General features: G+C 39.3%; 1 protein-coding gene across 30 annotated transcripts in view; it reads left to right on the top strand.

The window, feature by feature from the left end:
* Positions 1-15,856, top strand: part of KIF1B (kinesin family member 1B) — a 169,969-nt gene that overhangs the window by 57,814 nt on the left and 96,299 nt on the right. For 15 of the 30 annotated variants that reach the window (XM_081489388.1, XM_081489387.1, XM_081489405.1 and 12 more), the window contains 4 exons: positions 668-743; positions 4,767-4,845; positions 5,643-5,785; positions 9,684-9,817. In XM_081489388.1, coding sequence (XP_081345514.1) covers positions 668-743; positions 4,767-4,845; positions 5,643-5,785; positions 9,684-9,817 — 432 coding nt within the window. Of the gene's footprint in view, positions 1-667; positions 744-4,766; positions 4,846-5,642; positions 5,786-6,806; positions 6,849-9,605; positions 9,818-15,856 lie in introns of all 30 variants that reach the window. The other 15 variants (XM_081489381.1, XM_081489383.1, XM_081489389.1 and 12 more) reach the window with 3 other exon arrangements.

Genomic DNA, 15,856 nt, shown 5'->3' on the forward strand with positions numbered 1-15,856 from the left:
TTGTGGTTGACCAGATAAATTTATTAACTAAATGAGTTGCTCCTACACATCCAACCTGTAATGCACAAGATTCATATTTGCCCCTCTGCAAAAGTAAAAATTATTATTTGAAGTTTGGCATTAGATGATATTAAAAAAAACCATTGCTTTAGAGCCCTACACAAGCTATAAATGACAGGATATTAGATAGTAGTGTTATATTGGTGTTAAATTTCCTGACTTTGGTCATTGAACTGTGGATGTGTAAGAAAATGTCCTTATCTGCTGAAGTGTTTAGGGATAAAAGGGCATAGGGTCTGCAGTTTCCTCCAGAATGGTTCAGAAAGAAAAAAATGTAAGAAAGACTTTGAGTGAAATTGAAATGTGATTGGTGAAATATTGATAATGGTCAGAGCAGCGTGATGGATATATGGTAGTTCGTTAGGCTATTCTCCGAACTGCTGTGAATACTGTAAATTTTTCAGAATAAAATATAATAAATAATTATTTATTGAATGAGCTTTGGGTTTTGTGAAGAACTGAAGCTGTGAGTGTTAAATTTCAACAGTGATGGCACCTCACTGTAATTTAATTTACTTGGAAATTTTAAACTGGTTTGCCTTCCATCTGAATTATTCCTCTCTAACAATGCTAAGAAAGGCTAAGGCTATTTCTTTCTGTTTAATAGAGTAAGAAGAAGAAGAAAACTGATTTTATTCCCTACAGAGATTCTGTACTTACTTGGCTCCTTCGAGAAAATCTAGGTATGTAATCATCTTTTTAAAGGTGTGTAATCATCTTTTTGAAGCTGTTTACCAATTATCTTTGTGGTTCATTTTCCTGTGTGTCTGCTTTTTGAAAAGAATAATCTCTGTTACTAACTTTAGTGATGTTTCTCTTTTTTCATTTTTACTCCTGATTAAAGTTGGATGAATTTGCTTACCTTAATTGTATTTACTTATTTTTACAAGTTTTTTTGAGATATAATTGACCATACAGAACTGTATAAATTGAAGGTGTGCAGCATAATGATTTGGCTTACATACATCATGAAATGATTATCACAATAAGTTTAGTGAACATCCATTATCTTGTATAGATTAAAGAAATTAAAGAAATAGAAAAATAATTTTTCTTGTGATGAGAACTCAACAACTTTCATATATAACATGGCCATCGTTCAGTCACTTAGTCATGTCCAACTCTTTGCAACTCCGTGAACTGCAGCACGCCAGGCTTCCCTGTCCTTCATTATCTCCTGGAGCTTGCTCAAACTCATATCCATTGATTTGGTGATGCCATCCAAACATCTCATTCTATGTCATCCCCTTCTCCTCCTGCCTTCAATCTTTCCCATCGGCGTCTCTTTTAATGAGTCGGCTCTTTGCATCAGGTGGCCAAAGTATTGGAGCTTCAGCTTCATATATAACATACTTCAGTGTTAATTATATTTATCATGTTATAGATTATATTCCTAGTACTTATTTATCTTATAACTGGAAGTTTGTACCTTTGGACTGCATTCATCTAATTTCCCCTCTGCCCTAATCACTGAAACTGGTAACCACAAGTCTGTTCTCTTTTTCCATGTTTGTTTGTTTGTTTTTTTTTGAAATATAGTTGACCTACAACGCTAGGTTAGTTCCTGTTACACAAAAAGTGATTTGGTATTTCTATGCATTTCAAACAAGTCACCAATAAGTCTACTTAACTATATGTTACCATACAAAGATGTTATGTAGCTCTTCACTGTATGTCCCACACTGTACTTAGCTGTCTTTATATGTGGATTATTTTGAATTATTGATCTAAGTTCATGCATTTTAACAACCCAGCCTTTTTACTGCTCCTCAAGTCATGTTTAATGTTTTAACATTGTATTTTACATCTTTTGTTTTGTGTATCCCTTAACTCTTTATTGAGGATAGAGATGATTTTACTACTTTTGTCTGTTAACCTTCCAACTTGCTTTATACATGACTGATATACTGCCTTTACTGTATATTTGCCTTTACCAATGAGATTTTTCCTTTTGTAGTTTTAATGTTTTTAGTTGTGGCCTTTTCTTTTTTAATTAGAGAAGTTCCTTTAACATTTCTTGTAAAACTGATTTGGTGGTGCTGAACTCTTTTAGCTCTTGCTTAAATGTAAAAATTTTGATATCTCCATCAAATCTGAATGAAAGCCTTGCCAGCTAAAGTATTATTAGTTATAGGTTTTCCCCTCTCATCATTTTAAATATGTTGTGCCACTCTCTTCTAGAGAGTTTCTTCTGGAAAGTCAGCTGAGAGCCTTATAGTAACTTGTTTCTTTTCCCTTGCTGCTTTTAATATTCTCTCCTTATCTTTAATTTTTGCCATTTTAATTACAATGTGTCTAGAGTGATTCTCTTTGGGTTGATCCTGTTTGGGACTCTCTGTGCTTCCTGGATGTCTTTTTTCTTCCCCAGGTTAGGGAAGTTTTCATCTATTATATCTCTCTCTCCCTCTTCTCCGTGGGCAGCCTTGTGTTTGTACACTTGATGTTGTACCAGGGGTCTCTTAAACCATCCTCATTTCTTCCTATTCTTTTTTCTGTTCAGCCTTAGTTATTTCCTCGATTCCTTCTTCCAGCTCCCTGATCCATTCCTCTTTTTCATCTAATCTACTGTTGATTCCTTCTAGTGTATTTTTCATTTCAGTTATTGTGTTCTTCATTTTTTTGTTTGGTTCTTCTTTATATTTTCTAACTCTTGTTAAAAACTTTTATCTTCTTACTCTGTTCATTTAGTCTTCTCCCGAGTTCTTTGAACATCTTTACAATCATTACCATGAACTCTCTATTTGGTAGATTGCCTTTTCCACTTAGTTCTTCCAGGGTTTTATCTTGTTCCTTCGTTTTGAACATATTTCTCTGCTGCCTCATTTTGCCTATTTGTTGTTTTTATTTGTGTGTATCTGGTAGGTCGGTTATGTGTCCTGACCTTGGAGAAGTGGCCTTTTGTGGGAGACATCCTGTGTATCCTAGCAGTGCACTTCCCTCTGATCACCAGAACTGTATGCTCTAGGGGTGTCCCGTGTTTGGGCTGCATGGCTCCTTCTGTTGTGGCAGGCTGGCTGCTGTGGGACATCTGGGAGGGATGGCTGACCCCGGTTCTGGTTGGTTTCCAGGCCCTATGTTGTGTGGAGGCTGCCATCCATTGATGGGTGGGGCTGAGTTCTGGAGTGGGTGGTTACAAGGCTGAGGGCCTGGATGTGTTGTCAGTCTGCGGGCAGGCAGGGCTAGTTCCCAACAGGATGCTTGCAGAATCTGGTGTCCCAAAGCTGGTGTTGGCATGCCAGTGAGTAGTGCTAGGTCCTGGAGTAGCTGCAGGGTCCAGGGTGTCTTGGAGCTGGTATTGGCCTGCTGGCAGATGGGACTGGAGCCCAGGACATCCTGGGGCTAGTGCCAGCCTGTTGGTGGGCACAGCTAGGGCCTAGGGTCTCTGACTGTAGGTCCTTGGGGCTGGGGCTAGTGCCAGTGCTCTCATGTAGGGTGGGGCGCAGGTCCTGGGCACTCAGGTAGATAGGACTGGGTGGCTGTGGGTTCTGGGGTCTTAAGACAGCAGAACTGCTGGTGGGTGAGGCAAGTCCCAGCATTCATCAGCTAGAGGGAGAATTCCAAAGTGGAACTTTCTGTACCAGTGTCCTTGTGGTAGAACTAGCTCCCAAAATTGGCTGCCTCCAGGGAGCACTCCTGCCTCTTGTTCTCCAGGATCAGCCTAGGGGTCTGATCCAGTCTCCTTTCAGGTTGCTGCTTCTGCCCTGGGTCCCGGGGCACGTGAGATTATGTGTGTACTCCTTAAGAGTGGAGTCTCTTTTCCCACAGTCCTCTGGCTTCCCCAAAAATAAGCCCCGCTGGGCTTCAAATCCAAACATTCTGGGGGCTTACCTTTTTGGTGCAGAAGCCCATGCGGAGCTCAGACCCCTTGTTCTTTGTGGAGAACCTCTGCAGTTGTAATTATCCTCATTTGTGGCTTGACCACCCAGGGCTGTGGGTCTTGACTATTCCGTATCTCTGCCCCACCTACCTGTCTCCTTGTGATTCCTTCTTTAGTTTTAGGACTTTTCTGCTAGTCGTTTGATTTTTCTTACCAATAGTTGCTCTGTAAATAGTTGCTATTTTGTGTGCCTGTGGAAAGAGGTGAGCTCAGGGTCTTCCTGCTCTGCCATCTTTGCTAATAGAGTAGCCAAGGTGCTACTTTTAGTGAGCATCTTTAATATCTTTCCTGTGATATTATTGCCCACCTTTAAATCAGGGTTTGCTCCCATGTCTTGTTTACCTCAGGACATGAACTGTGGAGTTGTTGTTTATCTGACCACACACCTGCTTCAAACTGTTGTTCCTTTTTGAAAACCCCATGCTCATTTGAGGGGCATGTAATCAGATGTAACTCCTCTTTGCTGATGTTTTTGGATCTTTTTACCTGTCATTCACTGTTCTTTTAGCCCCTTTCCCTCTTTCTTGATAAGGAGGGAGTGATTAGCTGTGTTACATGTTGCTGATAGAAGGAAGTGACTGAGAATGGCTGTTCATGTCACCAGTGACTTTTGTATCATTAAGAGTGGCTCTAGTGGAGTGTCTAGGGAAACTGGACACAGGACATTCAGACACCAAGATTTACATGTAACCATACCTGGCCTGGGGACATTTCAAAAATTTACTGATTAAATCTTAGAATCTGAGGTTTTGCTGTCTGATTTGACACAGTCAATAAAGTTTTTTATAAAACAAGTATGATTTGAGATAATCATGATTCATCTTTTTAGGTGGCAATTCTCGGACTGCAATGGTTGCTGCTCTGAGCCCAGCTGATATCAACTATGATGAAACTTTGAGCACTCTGAGGTACTCCTGTTTGATCTCAATAGTTAACGAAAACACAGTGTTCCCCGTAAGTCATCTTGTTAGGTCATGGGTTGTCTTATGCTATGTGGGTAGTTGCTTGAGTAAACAATGACCCATCCTTTTTATAACAGAGGACACACACACGCGCGCGCGCGCGCACACACACACAGACACACACACACCTGTTTATACTTTTCAGTTTCATTGAGAAAAGCAGGAACTTTTTCATAGGAAAGATATTAAATTTGCTCTAGTGAGATTTTTAGATAACTTTTAAATAATAGCAAAAACTTCTTACAATATTTTCAATAAAAAGAAGTGTCCCCTTCTCGTGTTTGTCATTATACAAGTGCTCACTCACATCATAAAAAGTAATAAAGTTATGAGTACATGTCATATTTTAAAAATTACTGACAGAATGTTCACTAATAGGATAGTTTTGTATATGATTAGGTTCGATTACATTAATCTGGAACTTTCAACTCTTCTCTCATCAAAATATTTTTGATATAATGGAAGAAACACTATATAGTCTAATAAATTAGTTTCGATATTTATTTCGATATTAGTCTCTGATATTTACTTCCTTTGTAATCTTGAGGAAATCACGTAGATTCATTAGAGCCTTTTCCCACATCTTTATAAGGTACTAAAAATAATGCTTTCTACAAATGTATTTTTACTAAGGCTCGTAAAATGTGTAAACACTCAAGCTGTTTTTAGAAATAATGGTATGTTACTTATGACAAGTAGAACATTTAAGGAATGGCAAAAATGTGTCTTCTTTTTGGATCTAGATATGCAGATCGTGCAAAACAAATTAAATGTAATGCTGTTATCAATGAGGACCCCAATGCCAAACTGGTTCGTGAATTAAAGGAGGAGGTGACACGGCTGAAGGACCTTCTTCGTGCTCAGGGGCTGGGAGATATTATTGATAGTAAGTGAATTAAGGACCAACACAAAATCTATTCCTTGATGAACTTGATGAAACTTGATGACAGAGAGTTTTTTTGTTTTTTCTTAACTTTTTAAGAAGCCCATTGAGGGTAGTTCCCTGGTGGCATAGTGGTTAGGATTTTTGGCTTTTACTGCCATGGCCCAGGTTCAATCCTTGGTCAGGGGAACCGAGATCCCACAAGCTGTGCAGCACACCCACCCCAAAAGCTCATTGAAAATGATCTCCGGATTTCTTTTATGTACCCATGTATCAGGTTTTGAACTCATGAAATTACTTTTTAAAACATTACATATCATTACTTATATTTTTAATTGGATTTCTATTTTAGATCAGCAATGAAGTTTATTTGGAATGTTAAGTTTATTCTCATTGCAAAATTAATCACTTCATAAAATTGTTACTTCAGTTTTTCGTTTTTGTGTTTTGTGTTTCTTTGGATTAATGTAGTAGTAATACTGAATATATTTGCAAGAAACCCACCATTCCAGTCTCCTTTCAGATAAGATTTACCTTTGAGTGGTTAAATGCCCCCCAACTCACTCCTTCTAAACTTGTAAAGGGGCAAATAACCAAATCCTGTCAAGTTCAAGAATTAGACTTCCAGAGAGTCTTACAATGTTGTCTTAAAATGACTCTCTAACCTCAGTGATATGCCTACAAAATGTCTAATCAGAAGTTCTCCTGAGGGAGTTAACTAGAAAATTCAGTATAATAGTATATGAATTTACTCAATAAAGCATATTTTTATTTTTTGAGTTTCAGATTAATATTATTATTTGGCATTCTAATAAGATTTTCAAGGCCTCTTCTAGTTTAGTTCTTCTTACTGATTAACACCTGAATTTAAAGGAATACATACAGTTTGTAAAATGGTAGTATGTTATTCTAAGTGTTAATTATTTTCAGCTTCCCAAATACCAAATACTGCTCTGTTCCCTCTCTGTCACTGCTGAACCTGAACTTTGACCCTTTTTGTATTTTCCCTCTTGCTTACCTTCAGTTGATCCATTGATCGATGATTACTCGGGAAGTGGAGGCAAATGTGTGTATCTCATGTATTGGTGGTTTCCAGTACTCTGACTTGCTACTCTGCCTCTGCTGGATCAGCCTTAAGATGAGCTTTGCATGTCAGCAATCCTAACAGGGAAATCCCAGACAGAGCATAGTAGATTTAGAAATTATTCCTATTTTTGTCCTTTTCCATTAGCAAAGCAGACTTTGCTAAATTTCAGTTTGTGGCTTAAATTAGGTCAAGAGACTTAAAAACCTCTTGTTGCTTTACTCTTTAGTTTTTCCACTTCAGCTTTGTGTGATTAAATTGAATCCAAACTCATAGATGATGATAGTAGTGATGACAGCAGCTCACATGTATTGAATGTTTATAATGTGCCAGGACTTGTTCCAGGTATCTTGAATATATTATCTCTTTTAAACACAGGTATCTTGAATATATTATCTCTTTTAAACCTGTTAGTGACTCACACAAAGTTCCTTTTTTGCCCATTTTGCCAACGAGGACACCACTGCCTGGAGTGGCTAGTTTGCACTAAATGAGATCCCGTGGTTTCTGTGTGGTCAGACTGGATAAGAGCCCTCATTTTTAATCATTATGACACCTTTTTTGGCCTCTTGATCCCTCAGGGTCTGATTACTTATTAGAAAAATCCTTTTAAAATAGCTGTCTAACTCTGAGCCTTAGTGTATATATAATTGAAAGAAGTCACTTCTAGTTAGCCAAATCTCTGTGCTGGAGTAGCTCTGTGATGTTGGATTAGCACATTGTGCTTATTCCAGGCATATTTCCTCTAGATCTTGGATCTCAGCTTACTTGATGATTAGGTAAACTTTTTCCCTCATTCATGAAATACGAATTAAATTTTTTAAAACCTGGGTGTCAAAAATGTGTGCTTGAAATGAGGACTTTTTATAAAGGGATCACACCTCATTACTCTCTCCATATCTATCACCCTTTTAAGCTAATTCATCAGGAAAGTATTAGAATAAATGAAGAATCTTCATTTGGGGGTGATTCAGTTTTAGATTTTTGTTGATTTGTTTGTTTCTATGGGAGGTCATGTGATAGGACTTGGCAGATGCAGGAGAAGCCCGGTGCAGCCCTGGCTGCTGTCTTGAGTTTTGGCCTCGAAGGCCCTGTAATGTCCTAACCCACAGCGACTCTTGGACCGGAAATGCTCTGTCTGAGATTTCTGAAGCCAGCTGGTTCTCGTGTGGGAAAGACACCCTTTGTTCTTGCTTTTGTGCTGCAGGTGCTGCTGCTGCCAGCTTGTTGCCTCACTTTTTCTGAGCAGTTGTGGCATCTCCCAAAAAGCTATGCATGACTGAGTTTTAATTCTGTGCCCGTGCAGGAGAGCAGCCCTGACAACTGAGTTTCCGTTTCGATCACTGCACTTAATGACTTATAGGGCTTGCATGTGTCAGCTGGACCTTCCATCCTGTTCTTTCCCACCTTGCTGGCACCACCTGATGGCTAATTTTTTGCAACAGTTCCTACCACCCTCCCTTTTAAAATCTGCTTGTTTTCCTATGTTCTATTTTTGCAGATGGTGGTTCTCAAACTGTCTTGAAGCAACCACTGGTTTTAAGGGGATTCAGAACCTGGCTTTGACTAAATTCCTGTGGGATAGACTCAGAGAAAGCTAATAAGATTTTTTCTGACTGTTTGTATTGACTCATATCCTTTAAGGAAAACTTACTTAGTTTTGATATGAATTTTGAGCAGTGTAGATTTTCTTACATATAAACATGAGCTAATTTAAAAATAAGAATGCACCAGTACTTATGGATTTCCTCTGGTGCCTACTGGAGAAAGGTGACTAATGAAGAAAAGTACAAATGGCAATTTAATGGATTTGTTGTTTGTGGCTCTTTTTACCAAAACTAAGTTTAAAAGCAGAACTTAGAATTCTGTTAAAGACTTAAGTAAATTAAAGTATCTCCCTAAAACTTGCATATCATACTAGGAGCTCGGCTTCCCAGTGACTCATGGTCATTCTGTTAGGCAAAGTGAGAGCCTTACTTAAATTAGTAGATAATCAGCCTTAATTTTTGCTTGCTCCAGTAGATGAATGTGAGCTACACCAGATTTAATAATTTGCTCATTGATCGCTCATTGTTCATCCCTGTTGAGGTAATTAGCCCTGAGTTCTTAGCCAGGACTTATACAAGACTCCTGTAGTTTCTGCACTTACCTCTCCTTTTTTTAAAAAGGTATATTTAAAAAATCCTTGTTAGCATACAAAGAACACTACTAAGTGCTCAGATTTTTGTTTTTATGTAACATTTTCTTGGGAGTTTTTCCTGAGTTCCTTAAGTTACTGGGCCAGGCTGATATGTACTGATATTGATAGATAAATGATCATCTTTTTTCCTTTTCTGTTAGAACTATTGGCATTTAACAGTTGTGTAAACCTAAGACATTAGAAATTTGGAACCATGGATGGGATGGAAGGCAGGTTAGCCTGGTTGTGGGGACAGAGCTTAAGCAGTGTCCTTGGAGGCTCTGTGTCCCTCTACCAGATACAGTGTTAACCCACACTGGACTTTCTAGTTTCTAAATTTAGGAGCAGTTCTTAACCTCTGCAATGCCAGTATTAAAAACAAGACAGTCATGTTTGAGAACTGCCATCTAGAACAATTACAACTTGTCTTCGTATCATAACTTGTCTTTGTCTTGCTGCTTTAATGCTCTCCTTTCTTACACTGGTGTTCCTTCCTGTCTTTCTTCTTCTTCTGCTCCTTTCCTCTTTTCTACTTTTTCTGCCTTCCCTTCTTTCCCTAGATCTGAAAGATTTTCAGAACAATAAGCATAGGTACTTGCTAGCCTCTGAGAATCAACGTCCTGGCAATTTTTCCACAGCATCCATGGGGTCCCTTACTTCATCTCCATCTTCCTGCTCACTCAATAGTCAGGTGGGCTTAACATCTGTGACCAGTATTCAGGAGAGAATCATGTCTACACCTGGAGGAGAGGAAGCCATCGAACGTCTGAAGGTAGGTAGTACCTACTCAGACTCAATGGAAGGTATTCTATGTCATTCTACAAGGCAGAGTAAGGATGAGAAACCGTTGAGATGTTGGTTCAGCACATGAAAGAACTTTCTAACTCTCAGAGGTGTCCTGAAATTACTGCTATGTAAGGTGATTAATTTCTTTTCATCAGAATGCTTGAGTCTTACATGGCTGGGCAGGGATGGGAGGGAGAGTTGCATGCGCAGGTGAGAGTTTGGTCAGGCAAGGTAACTGATAAGTAGGTGTGTCCATCTGTCATGTCTGTAAGTAGATGTGTCCATAGTTTATAAGTCATGGTGAAATCGTTTAGTTAGAAATTTCATTGGATACTATTAATTAAACATTTGGTTTCTTTGGAAGATGAAATTCCACAAAGAGCAGAATCGGCTTCTGTTAGTAAAATATGTAATCAAAAGAAGGTTTACACATTTGAGTAGCTATACCAGCTTTATTCAGAGACACGTGAAATTATATTTTCTGGAAGTTCATAGAAAGCGCTGTGATCACTGCAGTGGAAGGGCTGCCCCTCCTGTGCAGGTGCACACAGGTCATGGATCTTCGTGCTGGTGCCATGTACTGGAGTCCCATGTGTGCAGGTCACCCGCCATGCCACCCAGTGGCTGACTCTTTGAGGTACTTTCTTGTCTCTCTCCGTGAATATGAACGTTGTTCCTCCTCTATGACTACAATGAGAGCAGACAGTTGTCACCTGTGGTGCCATCCATCACATCATCGTGACAGCAACACAAATGCCTTTTCTTTCCCTGCTTGTCACTTCCAGGATGAGAGTTTGATCTGTCCCTTGTGGCCTTTGTATTCAAGAGACCAGGTTGGGAAAAGCAAGGAGGGCAAAGAAACTGTAAGGAGCTGGGTGGTTGCAGCCCTGTGCCCAGCGAGCAGTCCTCGTCACATGCACTCAGCATTCTCCACCACGGCTGCTCATTCAAGGACCGTGGGGAACAGTGACACACTTTGACAGGTTAACAATAGAAAAAGTTTGCTGAACCTTTTTGCTATAAGGGAGTTTAGCTTGATAATTGTTGATGCTTCCATTTTGATTTGCAGATGAGGCTGCAAAAGATGTTAAAGAATTGACTTCTGCCTGTTAATCAGCCTACCTTTTCTTTGGCATTTCAGTTACTTCTAACATAAGGTGCTTCAGAAACAAAAGTAATGATCTTGCTGCTTCCTTCAGGATTTGTTAGTGGAAAGGGGGGAAATTCTGAAACACCTGACAAAGGGACAGGGAGTGAGAAATCTTTTCATTAAATATTGCAAAGAAAAGGATAATTTCTGCTATTGTAAAATTGACTTTGGAATTTTACTGAAGATGTTAGTGAAGGCCTATGCAAGAATTGTTTTTTGTTTCTGTATTTTATCATGAGAGGCATCAGTGACAAAGTTGCTGTGTAGGGTTCTCTTCAGGCCAGTGGCAACATGCAGGGATTCTGTGGAAAGGAAAAATGGAATCTGTCATTTATTATAAAATGTCATTTTTCTTTGGGAATTTGGAGTCTTACTATTTGAATCTTACCTAATGTACAAATGAGATTATACTTCCTTAAACACTTCATGTATGAAAAAAATTCTTCCCAACTGCTAAATGGAACCAACTGAAAATAATGTTGAATGTTAGGAGTCAAGATGTGGACCAGATGCTTTAAGTGTTAAGTCGCCCAGTATCTTCCAGATAGTTTCTAGGGAATGACACTGTCTTTATTCAAGGAACCCCCTCCCCAGCCTCCCTACTTCCCACCCAAAACAAAACTGTATTATTACTTTTAGCAGAAATAAGTTTCTCTGTTTTAATTCTCCTTTAAGCCAATCTAAATGACATTTCCTATTTTTACTAGCTTTAGAAAATAGTTTCTTTATGGTTTTGCATTCAGTCTTGTTTTTTAATGCAGCATGGTAGTAGTGTAAGCACCGTAGTTCTGCTCCTAGTTTGTGAATGGTGAGAATTCCATGTCAGCAGACCTGCATTTTAATGCTGCAGGCAGATGACATCCTGTGTTCACAGAGCAAGATAGAAATGCTTGCAGATTTCTCATTTTGGAGACCGTTTCATTGTTCTGAATGTGAAGGAATGGCATTCTTAAGACATGACACTGTAGGAGAAAAATACCGTAATGGAAAACAGTAATACAGGAGGGTCATTCATTTTCCTAACATTTTATATCCCTTTGTTTCTTTTTACTTTTGACTTTTTAAAAAAAGGATCAGTTGGTAGAATACTTTTACACAGGGCATTACTATTGCTTCATTCATTAAATATCCTGTTTCCATGTGGAAGAGACCCAGATTACCCATCATAAATACCCAGGGCCCTCTGCACATCTCTGGCAAAGAGAGTAAAATGTAACTGCTTTCTGTTTTTAGCTGCACCTCAAAGTGAGTTGAAATGTTGTATCCTTGATTTGGATTCCAACTTAAGAAGGTTTTAAATATGTAGCAATAGCTACTAGGTGGTGCCTCTGGTGTTTATTAGTCTGGCATCAGTGTCAGCACTGTGAGTGCCATTGCTCAGGCTTTTAGACTATAAATATCCACAGATATCCATTACAGAAGCACGCAAGGGTAAATTCTGTGCTCAGCAGCCTGAGGGCCCCACACTTGGAGCTGCTCACTCACAAAGCAGGCTGCATTCAGTACAGTAAAACTTATCTGATGGCTTCAAGGAATGTTCCATGTAGTAAGCATTTACCTATTTAAATATCTCAATCTAAACTATAATTTTTTTTTTTCTGGGAAAATGTTTCTGACTTGCTCTGTGGACTTGTCTGCCATCTTAACTGATCATGATGAAGATTTATTTGTGTTCAGCATTATGAACTGACTTAATAGCCAGTGCTGTACAGATAGCCAGACAGACATGATGTGAGATCAAAGGTAAATGATACCTGAGCCCAGCATGCCTGCAAGCTTAAAAAATGTTCCTGATGTCACTCTGTTTTTTCAGGATTTTTTTAATGTACAGTACCTGTAGGAAGGAAGACCTTTGAAGAGTCTCTCCCTGACTCCTCATTTCTAAAGCATGAATTCCAATTCAGTTTAATCTTAAATTCAGCTTCTAGAATAAGTTATAGGCAGTGCTGGACACTCATGTGCCAGGCCTGCCTGCAGAGTGAATTGGTGACTCAGACTGGAAGCTACCATCCTGTTGGCATCTCTGTTTCATTTATACTAAGTTTGTTATTTAGCCTTGAAGAAAGAATATTCCTCTCTCTTTCTTAATTTACGGTGAGCTATCTCATAGAATATCTTATTTAAAGCCTGTGGATTCTGCCTTAGTTGGAAGAAGAACACACAGGAAACGCAGCCATAGACCTGGCTCTGGGAGAAATGTGGCCTGAGGATAGTCACTTAGTTTCTGTGTGTTTCTAGAATGTCTCAGGAACAAGTGGCTTCTTCTAGCTCTAAAGTTTTGCTAAAGGACACTCAACATTGTTTCCTCAGAGTTAAAAAAAAATAACTTTCTAGACAACATAAAAGTTGCAGCTTGAAGCTATAATGAAAGAATGAAAGTAGTCCCTTCCCCAGCTTACTCCTTAAGTCTCTTTCCTACAAGGAGGTCATATTCTGACTTACCCTCCAGATGGTGAGTAAAATTAGAGAGGTCACACCAGAGTTGGCAGCAAGATGGTAAGAGGATTCCTAGACAGTAACTTGCTTCCTTGGGGTGAGTTTACAGTTGCCCCAAAATATCTGGCTCTTTATACTTTAACAGAGCCAGATAAATCTCAGCTCTGACATACTCCTTCTCTAAAAATAACCAATCAGAAAAAAAATGTATTTCAAGCATCTCATGGGTCAGTTTGTGTTTTATAACTGACATCAGTGTGGCTTGTGGACCACAGTATATAAAATAAGCCCTAGTGCAGGTGCTGTGGTTTGGGCATCTTGTTATCCTGTGCCTTTGTTTTTGAAGTTGCCACATAATGTGAAGGTTTCTATCCAACTCTCTTTAATAAGCCTGAGACTCTTACAGGTTATGAGGCCTGCTTGTACTGTACTTGCCCTTTGACAGTCATTTGCAGAAGCATTAATGCACCCCTATTTGAGCTATTGAATAACTTTGGTGGTGAGTTAGACAGGTTCTTGACCACTTTATACTCAGTACGCTTCCTTTCCTGCCCGTCCTCTTTTGGAATTGTGTGCCTTTCTTGGCTGCCGGCCCTCTACAGCAGCTTGTAGTTCCTCACTTGGCTGTGGAGTGGCCTTTGCACTGCAGATTGTTCATTCCTGTTGGAGGACTGTAGAGATGCCATCAGGTAGCTATTCTAGTCTTTCAGCCTGTGAGTGTGTTCAGGGGGTTAATGAGAGCCAGTTCAGGTGATTTTTGTCTCTGCCCTCCTGCCTTCCACTGTAGGCTGGCTGTAGCTTCTTGCACTTTGTAACAGACTCATTTCTGAGTACCTCCTACATGGTCCCCTTTCTACCTCCCTCCCTGATGCCCAGGCCTTTTCTGAGTGTTATAAGTTTTGTTCTTTGTTCGTTGTTGCTCCTCCTCCTCTGCCATTATCATCACCCTTCTCCTCATCATGCCCTCCTGTGTTTCTTCTGGCTCCTGAACTCCTTTGCTTTTGTAGTTGCTTCCGTGAGTCTTTACTCTGGGCTTTTACCATGCTCTCTTCCTCATTCTAGAAAACCAAGTGCCAGGTGCCTTAGGGCATTATTGTATTAAATCTTCATAGTTTCTTTATATGTAGATATTAATACTTCTCTACATTAACTATTCTACTCTTCTACAATTCTACATTAACTATATTAATAGTCACCTACATTAACTACATTACATTTGCCAGAATGGGTGAATTTAATTCAGATGACCATTATATCTACTACTATGGACAAAATTCCTTAGAAGAAATGGAGTAGCCTTCATAGTCAACAGAAGAGTTTAAAATTACCAGTACTTGGGTGTAGTCTCAAAAACTACAGAATGATCTGTTTGTTTCCAAGGCAAACCATTCAGTATCACAGTAATCCAAGTCTATGCCCCAACCACTAATGTGGAAGAAGCTGAAGTTGAACATCTCTGTGGAGACCTACAAGACCTTCTAGAACCAACACCAAAAAAAGATGTCCTTTTCATCATATGGGACTGAAATGCAAAAGTAGAAAATCAAGAGATACCTGAAGTAACAGGCAAGTTTGGCCTTGGAATACAAAATGAAACAGGGCAAAGGCTAACAGAGTTTTGTATAGAGAATGCTCTGGTCATAGCAAACACCCTCTTCCAACAACACAAGAGATGACCATCACCAGATGGTCAATAGCGAAATCAGATTGATTATATTCTTTGCAGCCAAAGATGGAGAAGCTCTATATGGTCAGTAAAAACAATAGCAGGAGCTGACTGTGGCTCAGATCATGAACTCCTTATTGCAAAATTCAGACTTAAACTGAAGAAAGCAGGGAAAACCACTAGACCATTCAGGTATGACCTAAATCGAATCCCTTACAGTTATACAGTGGAAGTGAGAAATACATTTCAAGGGATTAGATCTGATAGAGTGCCTGAAGAACTATGGATGGAGGTTCGTGACATTGTACAGGAGATTGTGGTCAAGACCATCCCCAAGAAAAAGAAATGCAAAAAAGGCAAAATGGTTGTCTGAAGAGGCCTTACAAATAGCAGAGAAAAGAAAAGAGGCAAAAAGCAAAGGAGAAAAGGAAAGATAGACCCATGTGAATGCAGAGTTCAAAAGAATAGCAAGGAGAGATAAGAAAGCCTTCCTCAGTGATCAATGCAGATAGTAGAGGAAAACAATAGAATGGGAAAGACTGGAGATCTCTTCAAGAAAATCAGAGATACCAAGGGAACATTTCATGCAAAGATGGGCACAATAAAGGTCAAAAACAGTATGGACCTAACGGAAGCAGAAGATATTAAGAAGAGGTGGCAAGAATAAACAGAAGAACTAGACAAAAGAGATCTTAATGACCCAGATAACTATGATGGTGTGATCACTCACCTAGAGCCAGACATCCTAGAATGCGAAGTCAAGTGGGCCTTAC

The sequence above is a fragment of the Giraffa tippelskirchi genome, chromosome 5, assembly GCF_054371585.1.
Source record: "Giraffa tippelskirchi isolate mGirTip1 chromosome 5, T2T-mGirTip1v1.2.pri, whole genome shotgun sequence".
Lineage (NCBI taxonomy): Eukaryota > Metazoa > Chordata > Mammalia > Artiodactyla > Giraffidae > Giraffa > Giraffa tippelskirchi.